The 13,510-nt window shown below is 35.1% G+C and overlaps 1 protein-coding gene across 1 annotated transcript in view; it reads right to left on the reverse strand.

Moving 5' to 3' along the window:
- GRAMD1C (GRAM domain containing 1C) overlaps window positions 1-13,510 on the reverse strand; it is an 81,373-nt gene that overhangs the window by 47,130 nt on the left and 20,733 nt on the right. Inside the window, exons 3-6 of the mRNA XM_065876456.1 lie at window positions 12,959-13,043; window positions 8,681-8,784; window positions 7,990-8,085; window positions 3,695-3,775 (exon numbers count right to left, since the gene is read on the reverse strand). Coding sequence (XP_065732528.1) covers window positions 3,695-3,775; window positions 7,990-8,085; window positions 8,681-8,784; window positions 12,959-13,043 — 366 coding nt within the window. The remainder of the gene's footprint in view (window positions 1-3,694; window positions 3,776-7,989; window positions 8,086-8,680; window positions 8,785-12,958; window positions 13,044-13,510) is intronic.

A 13,510-nucleotide genomic window follows, 5' to 3' on the forward strand; every position in this document is an offset into this window, starting at 1 on the left:
CAGGTCCTTTCTCTCTCTCTTCTCCTTCCGGGACCCCTATAATTTGAATGTTGTTGCATTTAATGTTGTCCCTGTGGTCTCTTAGGCTGTCTTCATTTCTTTTCATTCTTTTTTCTTTATTCTGTTCTGCAGCAGTGAATTCCACCATTCCGTCTTCCAGGTCATTTATCTGTTCTTCTGCCTCAGTTATTCAGCTATTGATTCCTTCTAGTGTAGTTTTCATTTCAGTTATTGTATTGTTCATCTCTGTTTGTTCTTTAATTCTTCTAGGTCTTTGTTAAACATTTCTTGCATCTTCTCGATCTTTGCCTCCATTCTTTTTCCGAGGTCCTGGATCATCTTCACTATCATTATTCTGAATTCTTTTTCTGGAAGTTTGCCTATCTCCACTTCATTTAGTTGTCTTTCTGGGGTTTTATCTTGTTCCTTCATCTGGTACATAGCCTCTGCCTTTTCATCTTGTCTATATTTCTGTGAATGTGGTTTTTGTTCCACAGGCTGCAGGATTGTAGTTCTTGCTTCTGCTGTCTCTATTTCTTCATTTTTAATGTGGATGTCTTTTACCTCTTTTTCTTGCCTAATTTCCCTGGCTAGAACCTTCACTACAATGTTGAACAGAAGTGGCAAAAAAAGGACATCCGTGCCTTGTTCCTGACCTTAAGGTGGAAGCATTAGTCTCTCACCATTAAATATGTAGGTGTGAATTTTATCAGGCTGTTGAAATTTCCTGCTAGCCCTAGCCTGTTTTATTTTTTATCATGAAAGGATGTTGGATTCTGTCAAATATTTTTCCTGTATTAATTGAGATGATCATGTTTTTTGTCCTCTATTCTAATATAGTGTACTGCATTGATCAATTTTCATATGTTGAACAACCTTGTATAAATCATGTCATATAATCTTTTTATATGTTGCTGACTTTGGTTTGCTAATATTTTCTTGAGGATTTTTGTGTCTAATTCATAGACACAATGAACATAAATATTGGTCTTGCGATGGTCTTTGTCTGTTTTTGCTATCAAGGTAATACAGGCTTCATAGACTGAGTTGGGAAGTGTTCCCTCCTATTTAATTTTTTGGAATACTTTGTGAAAGACTGAAAGATTGGTATTAATTCTACTGTAACATTTGGCAGGATTCACCAATGAAACCATCTAGGCCTTAGCTTTTCTCTGCGGGTAGAGTTTTGATTACTAATTCAATCTCTTTCCCTGTTATAGGTCTATTCAGATTTTCTATTTCTGATTGAGTCAGTTTTAATAGTTTGTGACATTCTAGGTATTTGTCCATTTCATTTAGGTTAACTAATTTTTTGGCATACAATTGTTCATAGTATAAACCCTTTATTTTTATAAGGCTGGTAGTAATGTTACCACTTTCACTTCTGAATGTAATAATTTTAATTTTTTCTTGGTAACCCTAGCTAAAGGTTTGTCAATTTTGTTGATCTTTTCAAATAAAGAACTTTTGGTTCTGTTGAATAACACTATTTTTCTATTCTTTATTTCATACATTTCTCTTTTTAAAATAAATTTATTTATTTATTATTTTTGGTTGCATTGGGTCTTTGTTGCTGCATGCGGGCTTTCTCTAGTTGCGGTAAGCAGGGGCTGCTCTTTTTGGTGGTGTGCAGGCTTCTCTTGTTGCAAAGCACAGGCTCTAGGCACGCAGGCTTCAGTAGTTGTGGCACACAGGCTCCGTAGTTGTGGTTTGCGGGCTCTAGAGCACAGGCTCAGTAGTTGTGGGACACAGGCTTAGTTGCTCTGTGGCATGTGGGATCTTCCCAAACCAGGGATCGAACCCGTGTCCCCTGCATTGGCAGGCAGATTCTTAACCACTGCGCCACCAGCGAATTCCCATATATTTCTCTTCTAACCTTTATTATTTCCTTGCTTCTATTCGTTTTCAGTTTAGTTTCCCCTTTTTTTCTAATTTCTTAAGGTAGAAAGTTAGTTTATTGATTTGAGATCACTCTTCTTTTTAAATATAGGTGTTTATAGTTATAAATTCCCCTCCTAAGCCCTGCTTTAGTTGTATCTCGTAAGTCTTGGTATGTTGTGTTTTTGTTTTCATTTAACTCAAAGTATTTTCTAATTTCCCTTGTGATTTCTTCTTTCACCATTGGCTTTCTAGGCGTGTTATGCTTAATACCCACTTTTTTTGTGAATTTCCCAAATTTTCTTCTGTTACTGAATTCTAATTTCATTCCATTGTGATCAGAGAACACATTTTGTATTATTTCAATCCTTTTGAATTTATTAAGGCTTGTTTTATGACCTAGTGTATGGTCTATTCTGAGAATGTTCCATGTACACTTGAGAAGGATGTGTATTCTGTTTTGAGTGGAATGTTCCACAGATGTCTTTTAGTTCTAGTTATATAGTTCTGTTCATCTTCTACTTCCTTGCTGATATTCTGTCTAGTTATTCTATACATCATTTAAAGTGGGGTACTGAAATCTCCCAACTATTATTGTTAGATTGCCTATTTTTCTCTTCAGTTCTGCCAGTTTTTGTTCCATGTATCTTATTTATTTATGTTTATGTGGTGATTTATTTCTGTTCCATATATTTTAGAGTTCTCTTATTAGGTGCATATAAGTCTATAATTATTATGAATTCCAGATGGATTGACCTTTTTATTATTATAAAATATTCTTCCTTGTCTCTACTATTTTTTGTCTTCAAGCTTATTTTGTCTGATATTACTATAGTCACTTCGGCTCTCTTTTGGATATTGTTTGCATAGTATATCTTTTTCTATCCTTTTACTTCCCACCTGTTTCTATCTTTAAATCTAATGTGTCTATATATGGAATCTAAAAAAAAAAAGAAAATGGTTATGAAGAACCTAGGGGCAGGACAGGAATAAAGATACAGATGTAGAGAACAGACTTGAGGACATGGGGAGGGGGAAGGGTAAGCTGGGATGAAGTGAGAGAGTGGCATGGACATATATACACTACCAAATGTAAAACAGATAGCTAGTGGGAAGCAGCCACATAGCACAGGGAGATCAGCTCAGTGCTTTGTGACCACCTAGAGGGGTGGGATGGGGAGGGTGGGAGGGAGACGCAAGAGGGGGGAGATATGGGGTTATATGTGTATGTATAGCTGATTCACTTTGTTATAAAGCAGAAACTAACACACCATTGTAAGGCAATTATACTCCAATAAAGATGTTAAAAAAATTTTTTAAATCTAATGTGTCTCTTATAGATAGCATGTAGTTGGATCATGTTTATCTCTGCCTTCTGCTTGAGGAGTTTCATCCACTTATGTTTAACGATTTAATGTAATGTCTGCTATCTTGCTATTTGTCTTCTTGCTAATGGAATGTCTGCTATCTTATTAGGTCTTTTTTGTCCCTCTATTCCTCCATTACTGCCTTCTTATGTGTTAAATAGATATTTCTAGTGTGCCATTTTCATTCCCTTTATGTTTCTTTTACCATATTTTGGATGGTAAGTTATTATTAAGTTATTTTCTTGGTGGTTACTCTGGGGATTACAATTAACATCTTAACTTGTAACAATGGATTTTGTTTTGCTTCAAGTTTCTTCTTGGATTTGAATAGTCTAGTCAAAATTAACCACAGAAAAATAAAAAAGAGCTTTCAACTCACAAACACTGTTTAGGTACACACTGGGAGGTTGCTATTATAACAAGCACCAGCCTCTGGTATGAACACTTACCTTGTCTAACAGTACGTTCTGCCACAACCTAAAGATACTGAGGTAACTTCTATCCCTGGCAGCAAAAGATGTGAAGAAAAACTGCAAAGACAAATAATAGGACAATTTTAATGTCGTGGAAAAAAAAGGGGAAGTATCTGTCATGACAGTCTGCTGTGACTTGATATGGTCAAAGCAAACTAGTAGGTCACAATTGCCTACTTTATATACTAATTTTTGTTAAACTTTTCATTATAATAGAAAAAAACCACGTAACTGGTGCATGAACAAGGTGTCTTTTAAAATTGTACCTTACAGCAAAATAACTTTATCAATATTTACTAGGGAAAGGAGCTTGAACTGGGTAGCTATTTACATTCATTGTAGTTTAATTATTAAAATCAATCTAAATAAACTTATGAAAAAAATTAAAATTTTATTTATCCTGAACTTTGCAGAGAGATATAATTTGGTGGCCGTTTGAGCCAAATATACACAAAGAATAAGAGAAAACTGCAAGTGGACTTCAGAGATGGATTTATTTTAAGGATCCTAATTTAAAATTATATCATCTTTCATAGTCTTCTAAAAAAATCCAGAAATACATAATCTCAATTAATGATAGATATAAAACACCCATGTTAACACTAAACTTTGCTTTCAATGTTGTATAAGAAAAATAGCATACTTCAATCTATAATTCCATGTTTGCTTTTAGCCCCATCTCTTCCTCTGCATGTAAATGATTTTTGCAAAGTCGTATCTTATAATAGGCTTTTATGAGAAAATATGACAAGTGGCAGCACTAAATACAGTCTCTCAGTGGACTGTCTCTTCTGATCCCCCAGTTAGTGACTTTGCATGATTGACTGGCTATTTTTAGGAATGAGAAAGCTCAGTTCCATTTTTGATTTATTAAATAAAATGCCAAACAAAATAGTATTTAGGTGTTTATATTTTTCATAGAAAGGTTTTAAAGTAGTATTTTTCCAGTTAATAAACTGAAACCTAGTTTATATAATATTCTTCAAAAAGCAAAACTTTTTATCATGGGGATATATCTAGGAGCTCTTCCAAACACAATTACACATATAATATTGTGACCTAATGATCACTATTTACTACCCTTTATCTCCTTTTCTTAGACCAAATTTTAATAATCTTACAACCCTGTATGTAGATATATAGATAAGAAAAATCTCCTTCCTAGTCCATCTCTTTTTCACCATGGTGTTATGCTTATTATTCCCACTGCTTAAACTAAATACTTTGCTATGAACTTTATCCACTCTTATATACCAAAACCACATTCTCAACTCCCGTACACTCCCATCTTTCTGGGCAATCCATGTAAATTACCATCTTATTTTATTCCTTGTTAGATATCCAACTTCAAAAATTTACTAATAGGGCTTCCCTGGTGGCGCAGTGGTTGAGAGTCCGCCTGCCGATGCAGGGGACACGGGTTCGTGCCCCGGTCCGGGAAGATCCCACATGCCGCGGAGCGGCTGGGCCCGTGAGCCATGGCCGCTGAGCCTGCGCGTCCGGAGCCTGTGCTCCGCAACGGGAGAGGCCACAGCAGTGAGAGGTCCGCGTACCGCAAAAAAAAAAAAAAAAAAAAAAGAATAAGCTTATTTTAGGTCTTGTTCCCTTCCTGAACAGTTTGGCCCTAAAGCTGTTTAGCGGAACAGAGGAAAGCAAGGCATCCACGCTAGAGGTAAGGGCAGGGGCGGAGGAGCTGCAGTAGCCCAAAGCAGCGTGTCAGCACCAGAGAAGAATGAGGAGGTTGTCCTTGTAGAAGGGCTGCCCTGTGTGGAGTATCAGAGCCCAAGCAGGGTGAGGAGAGCTTTTTCAGGATGAGAGCCCTAGTGTGGTGGTGGGATGGGCAGCAACCTGATTCTACGTGTCAGAAATCAAGTGTAGGGAAGGGGCGGCAGAGGAGATGAAGATGCGTTACATACAGGTCCACTGATCAAAGTAAATATATTAAGGATAATGGGAGCCTGGTTTCTCTCAGTCAGGGAAGGGAGTTACAAATACAAAAGGAAAGGGATTTCCCTGGCAGTCCAGTGGTTGAGACTCCACGTTCCCAATGCAGGGGGCATGGGTTCCATCCCGGTCAGGGAACTAAGATCCCACATGCCACATGGTGCAGCCAAAAACAAAAGAAGGGGAAAAGTAAAAATAACTCTGTGTTGTTGGACTAGAATTAGAGGTATTCGTGTGAACTGGTGATTTACCATTCATAGATAGACAGATAAACGTAGATGTATAAGTGGGAATATACATGTGCGCATTATGTATATAGGTGTGTAATTTATATATATATTGTATATCCCCTTGTTCTGCCCAATTAGAGGGCTCAAACAGTGATACCCTATAGCAATGAACAAACTGGCTTCTAAATATCAGTCTCCCCCAAAAGAAAACAGGACTTCTTGGAGAAATGGCTGATTCCAGGACTGAGGCAGAGAAAACCTGTAACATCTTGTGCTAAAAAGCAAGGAAGTGCTCAAATAATGCTGAGGATGGTCAAAAGGACACCGGAGCCAGCTTGAGGGGGCTCCCACTGGCCAAATTTGGGACAATTTGAGCATCAAAATAAATAATGACAGCAATGGATTATAATTCATTGAATAAAATAAGAAGCTATGAGGTCATATTGATATAAGTAAATAAATGAATACATTTTATGAGGCATAGTATATTTACATAGTTTCAAAGTAGTTGACCACAAAACATTATTACAAAGGAACACAGACTAACTTTACAGTAAAATCTGGCAGACACCACCTTATTCAAGTGATCAAAGTGAATATCACCAGTAATGGTAGAAATTAAATCATGCACTACTTGATAGGATGCAATGGAAAGAAGAGAGTATCACTTCTGTGTTATTTCTGTCAAAATTGTATAACTTAAACTTAATCATAAGAAAATATCAGACAAACACAATTGAGGGATATCCTACAAAATAACTCACCTATAATCTTTAGAAGCATCAAGGGCACAAAAGTTAAGGCAAGACTAAGGGACTAGTCCAGAATAAGGAAATTAAAGAGCATGACAGCTAAATGTAATACGTATTTCTGAACTGGGCCTATTTGCTATAAAGGATTTTATTGGGATAATTGAGGAAACCGAAGCGGGTTTGAGAACTGAGCAGTGATAATGATCAATGTTAATTTCTTGAATTTGATGGTCATGTTGTGGTTATGCAGGAGAATGTCTTTGTTAGAAATACATGCTACATTTTCTTTAAACACATATTAGGTTCATTTCCAACTGCCATCTTTTTGGGGGATGAAAAACTCCCTAGCTGAAATATGTTTGCTAATAAATATAAATTGAGATTTTTCTTTGAAATTAAACTGTAAAAATGTTTTAAAAAAAAAAGAAATACATGATAAACTATCTGGGATCATGTCTGGAGTGATAAGTCTTCAGAGTGACAACTTATTCTCAAATAGTTCAGAGGGGAAAAGTTCTTTGTACTGTACCTGGCAGTGTTCTGTAGGGATGAGATTGTTTAAAAAGAAAACTGAAAGCGCACGTGAAAGAAACTTTACAAGATTAAAAAGTATCATCATAATGATTCAATCTCATGATCGTGTTTCTCTCCCCTCTCCCCTGCTCTCTTTCCTCTTCTCTCTTTCATTTCCTTCCTTCCTTCCTCCTTTCCTTCCTTTCTTCCTTCTTCTTCTCCTTCATTCCCTTCCATACTTTCCTTTTTTCCTTCCTTCCTTCCTTATTTCTTTTTCTTTCTCAGCATTATGCCTCTTATGTCACATACAGAGCCCGTATCAATTTTCCAGGTGGGTAGAAAAAGATTCTTCATACCAAGAAATGATGGATATTGTAGGTAGATAATAAAAATGATGGCAATTAAAGAAAATCCCCATTCTAAAAAAGATTGTAGTGATTATGTGTTTATTTGTATGCTACCAAATCTCTGTTCACTCTGGTTTTTATTAGTCGCTATTGTGCAGGTATTATTGACCAAACAACGATCATGGAATTATAGGGTATTTAGAAATAATAAGGATATTTGCTAAGGCTTATCCTACCTACCTCTTATAATGAAGAAATGAAAAATATGGGAGAAATTTCTCTGTAAACTATAAACTACAAAAAATTTTAGCAGTCATTTAAAGTTAGTCACCAATAAGTATTTAAGTATACAGAAATCTAGTATTAAATACTATTAAATATTCCTAACTTCAAGAAGAATTGCTTACATTCCCAACATTGATGATCAGTATGAGGCAGATTTTCTCCACATTATGTTACAAGGCAAAGGTAGAAAAGTTTTTCACCTTTTCACCCTCTGTAAAGATCTGGATAGCATTTGGGATGAGTCGAGCGGTCTTCTCCTTGGTCATAAAGGTTATGTTCTTTAAAGCAATAGAAATCTAAACACAAAAAAAAAGGATAAAAAAATTGCAAAACGAATTTCTCAGAAACATACACAACACAAAATACCAAGTATTACATCAATCTAGTCCAGAATATTCAGGTGAAAAACCTAAAGGAGTTAATAAGCACATGCCCGCATTCTCTGAGATAAAAACGGTGAACAGATATTCTTCCCTTCAGTAATTTCCTCCATCAGCTCCTATACCTAATATTAGGATAAAGTGTGAAAAGACACATGGGTATTTATGTTCCACATTAACACACACAAAGACACACAAATACACACAAAAAATTCAGACAGTCTGTCACATAAGACATGCTTTTGGCAGCCAAAAGGAGGTATGTTCAAGCTTTTTTCAACCTGAAATCTCTCTTCCCAACTACATTAAATATACACAAATGGAGTTCAATGTATTAAGAAAAATATATTACACACTTATACTACACATAAATATATTTAGATGTATACAAGTATAGATAAATACATGTAACCTACTTTGAAATCTAAAGTACATTGTTTTCAGAAGGACTGTATACATTTCTATCTATGCAACTATTTGTATCAGCAAATCAAATGAAAATACATCTTACTGTAGTTTCCCATCTGAAGATGTTGCTATAGAAACATAGCCAGTTTTCTGAAAGGTATAGTCGTCCCTGAAGCAAAATGTCCCTCTGAAGAGCACAAGCATAATCTACATTAAAAAATAATAATAATAAGGAACAGGTTAGTAACAAAAAAATGTGGCAACTTCATAAATCTTATACTACTTGAACACATGGAAAGTCATCACTTTGTTCATTAGTTCATTCATTCATTCATTCACTTATTCCTATACTTTGGGCACTATACACCAGATATTTTGCTAGTCGCTAGGGTTACCAGAAATGGACCTTTCCCTCATGGAACACTGTCTAGAGGGGAAGGCATACAATAAACAAATAGAAAAATAAGTATAATGACCAAAGTGTGGAGAAAGCTGAGAGCATATAGCAAAGGGTATACAGGTATGGGGGAGTGGGCAAGGAGAGTATACATGGAAAAGTTCTCCAGAAAAAGTAATCTATAAACTGAGATCTGAAGATCAACAAAGGGTCAGCAGGAACATGAGGGAACAGCGTGTGCAAAGGCCCTGTGGTAGAAAGAAACAACATCTTTGAGCAACTATACAAAGATAGATCTCTTGCTAGAGAAGCTGGAGAAGCTAGCTCATGTAAGGCCTCACAGACCATGGCATAGTGTGGATTTTATGAAAAGCCATCGATGAGTTTTAAGTGGGAGGACATGATCAGATGTATGTTATTAAAGACCACTTTATTCACACTGTGAGTATGGATTCAGATAAATCAGTTGGAAATCCAGGGGGGAATTGATGGTGGCTCAGACCAAAAGATGACAGTACTAGAGAAAGAAGTAGTTAGATTCAGAGATATTTAAGGGGTAGTACTGATGGGGAATTGGTAACTAATTAGATGTTGGATGAGGGTGAGGGAGGGAGCAAGGATGACTCTAAAAATTGTATACATTTTAAGTTTAGTTTCACGTTTGATCCTCTCTACCTCAGCACTATAATCCAGCAAAATCAAGAGTGCTCTGATAAATGCCACTGTCTACAAGCAAGTTAATACCATGCCTCTAAGATTAAGACCTGTCTCTGTGACTAAAGTAAATAGCATTGCTAAATTATTAATAATATAAGATATAAAGAGCTGCTGTGAAGAGATTTAGTTTAATTGATAAATTTTAAAACTATATAAAGTGATTAGCAATTTTAGGAAAAAGTTATTGAGGTTATGAACCTTAAAATATTTCAATTTGCTTGTGGTAAATTTCTAAGCAAACACTAAAAATAGAGCAAAGGAATGCAGTCTTTCACAGTGCTTCCTTCAGCAAAACATGGATGAGAGGATGAGGGATGAGAGGATATTTAACATATATGAAAGGCCACGTAAGTCAGGCAGTCAAGCTTTATTCTAAGGTCATTGGAATACTATCCATGAAGGGTTTTAATCTGATCAGATTTGCATCTTAGAAAAACCACCATAGCTACAGTATTGAATAGATTGAAGGCACATAAGAATAGGGGAGAGACAAGTTAGAAGGTTACTGTGGTGTACACTAAATCTTTATTTCCAGATAATATTTATATTACATATATACATATATATGTATATATATTTTTTATTTTTTTAGTTGTCTTGGCAACTCAACCTCAACATGCCCAAAATTAAAATACTTGCCTTCCTCCAACATGTTATGTCTTCCTTTGTACCACTTCTGTACCTTGCTAAAACTGTTCATATCACCCTGAATCATAGTGATTTGTTTATATGTGTTTGCTCTCCCACCACACTCCAAGTTCTTCAGAAACAGTATGGTGTGTGGCACATACTGAGTACTAATAAATATTTATTGAACTAGCCTATAATATTGTGGATTTGAAATGACAATGAGTTGTTTTTTAAAATAAAAGTTTAAATTAAATTTAAGATTCTCTGTTTCAGAAGACAGTGATCCAATATGTGGTTAAATCAAAGAACTTAAAGCGATTTATACAGAATGATACCAATTCGATATTTTAATTTGTATAGATATGTGTGTCATTGACATTATTTCCAGATAGTACAATTATAGGTGGTTTTAGATTTCTACTTTGTAAATACGTGTATTTTCCAAATTTTATACAATGAACAAGTTTATTATAGCAGTGAGTGAGGAAAAACACAAAAAATGTAAATTTTTAAAAGCAAATATACATACTGAAAGATATCTACAAAATATTAAGCAAAATTACATATAGGTAGTAGGATCACCAATGATTTTCAATTTTTTCTTTATACATTTCTGTATGGCTTTAATGCTTTATAGTGAGTATATATCACTGTATTATCAGATTAATTTCTTTCAAGAAAGCAGTGATGAGTACAAAATATTTTATAACGGTTTCCATGAAAAGTATTTGATTTCAAGTGACAAAACTGGCAAGACACATTTGCAACAACATGTGAAAAATATCTTTTTTTTTTTTTTTTTTCCTGTATGTGGGCCTCTCACTGTTGTGGCCTCTCCCGTTGTGGAGCACAGGCTCCGGATGCGCAGGCTCAATGGCCATGACCGGGGCACGAACCCGTGTTCCCTGCATCGGCAGGTGGACTCTTAACCACTGCGCCACCAGGGAAGCCCTAAAAATATCTAATTTTTTTTAATATCTAACAAGCTATTACAAGAAAAAGACAAATAACTGCTAGAAAAATGGGCAAAGTTTATGAAAAGAAAGGTTCACAGAAAAATATAAATGATTTATAGATGTTTAACCTCCCTCATAATTAAAGAAATGCATATTTAAATACAATTTCTATCTACCAAATTTTGCTAAAGCAAAGTTCCTGAGGTGTGCCACAACAGATACTTACATACACTGTTGATGAGAATGAATATTGGTGTAGCCTTTTTGGAGGATAACTTGGCAACAGTATAAACCTTTTAAATGCTCATTACCTTTTAGTCACAATTCCACTTCAAGGAATTTAACCTACAGTACATGTGGCACATACGTGCCAAAACAAATGAACATGAAGGTTCAATGTAGCATTAGTGGTAATAGCAAAAGACAGGAAGCAATCAAAATGTCCATCAGTAGGGGATTTATTAAACAAATTATGGTACAAAATTCATTCAATTGACTGCTAGGCAGCCATTAAAAGAATGAAGTGGATCCATAAGTAGCGCTAATAGAGCTCTAAACAAGACTGAAAACAGTAAGCACAGTGTGCTCCCATTTAAGTTCTCTTATATTCCTCTTGATATACATACAGAAAATTTCTGGAAATATACATAAGAAATTGCTAAAAGTGGTTATCACCCAGGAAGAAGGTCAGAGTGGTCTTGGGTGAAATGATCTTTCACTTTTTTACCATACACTCTATTATCGTGAGACTATATTACATTCCAATCTTTTTAAAAATTTTGATTCATTTCTTTGATATTTAAAGAACTAAACTGAACTCTCTAGAAATTCAGTTACATTGAATTGAATATTAACCAACAGCACCAGAAATCTGAGAAATTCCCATGAATAAATGGTTTAAATGAAATATGTACTAAAACTAAAGCCAACTTCAAACCATAGTATTTTGATGGTAAAGAGTCTATATTATACTTATAGCAAAAATAAAGCACTTTTGTAAGTTCTGTGACTAAAATTTTCCTCTTAAGGCCTATTTCAAAAAAATTCTACCTGAAAGACTATATGAATAATGATAAAGCCCTAAAAGATTTTATAAAATTGCTCTATTATCTGCTAAGGAGCACTTTTTTCTGAGGAACAGTAATATATACTGAACATCAAATTTAAACTTTCCCTACAAAACCATATGAAACAAGCACTAGAAGAAACTGACAAATCATTTCCTCTTAGGTCTATTTTTTAGCAGTATAATTGACCCTTGAATAACATGGGTTTGAACTGTGTGGCTGGACTTATATGCAGATTTTTAAAAATAGTAAATACTACAGTACTACAAGATCTGTGGTTGGTCGAATCTATGGATGCAGAACCACAGACACAGAGGGACAGCAGATATGAAGGGCTGACTATAAGTTATACGTGGATTTTTGACTCTGCAGAGTCAGTGCTCCTAACTCCTTCAATGTTCAAGGGTCGATTGTACTTAATACCGCAGAAATCACTCCGCCCTGAATTACAACTTAGTTTTACATTGTCTAATTACAGATGATAAGACGCTGCTTATCTCAAAAAATAGTTTCTATGGAACATAAAAGCTTAAATTTTCTACAAATATTGTTACTCATCAGCTCTACTTTGATGTGGTAGTAAAAGGATTTTTTGTAACTTCCTGGTTTTTTACCTGCTATCAGCTTCTCTGTATCAGGTAGATGTGTGAACTGTCTTTTATACTCCTCATTCCTGTCTTTATAAGCAGAACTTGAAATCTGCAAAAATAAAAAAATTAATTTTCTGTTTAATTATGATCATCATTAAATGAACTGAATTGTAGTATCTTAGAAAATAAAATTAAAATGGACTTTAAAATCATACACTTTTTATGCAATATTTTTGTTTGTCTTTATATGAAAAACCACATAAACATTTCAAAAAACACCAAAAGGAAGCAAAGGATGCTTCCAGGATGATGGAGTGAGGACTTTGGCAAATCCTCCCTGCAAAGTCAAATATACAGTTGGGGAAAAAAAAAAAAAAAAAACTGTCAAAAGCAATCATCTCAAATGACTGGAAACTGACTAAAGGCATACAATAAATGGAGAAATATTTTCTCAGGAAAATCTACTGAACCTGCATATGAGCATCAGAAGTCTGGCACTCTTTCCTGGGCCTGCTCGCATTACTCTTCCTCCCCCACAAGTTAAGTCAGTGTACTGCTTCTACAAAGGTGGAACAG

Source organism: Phocoena phocoena, chromosome 4 (assembly GCF_963924675.1).
Source record: "Phocoena phocoena chromosome 4, mPhoPho1.1, whole genome shotgun sequence".
Lineage (NCBI taxonomy): Eukaryota > Metazoa > Chordata > Mammalia > Artiodactyla > Phocoenidae > Phocoena > Phocoena phocoena.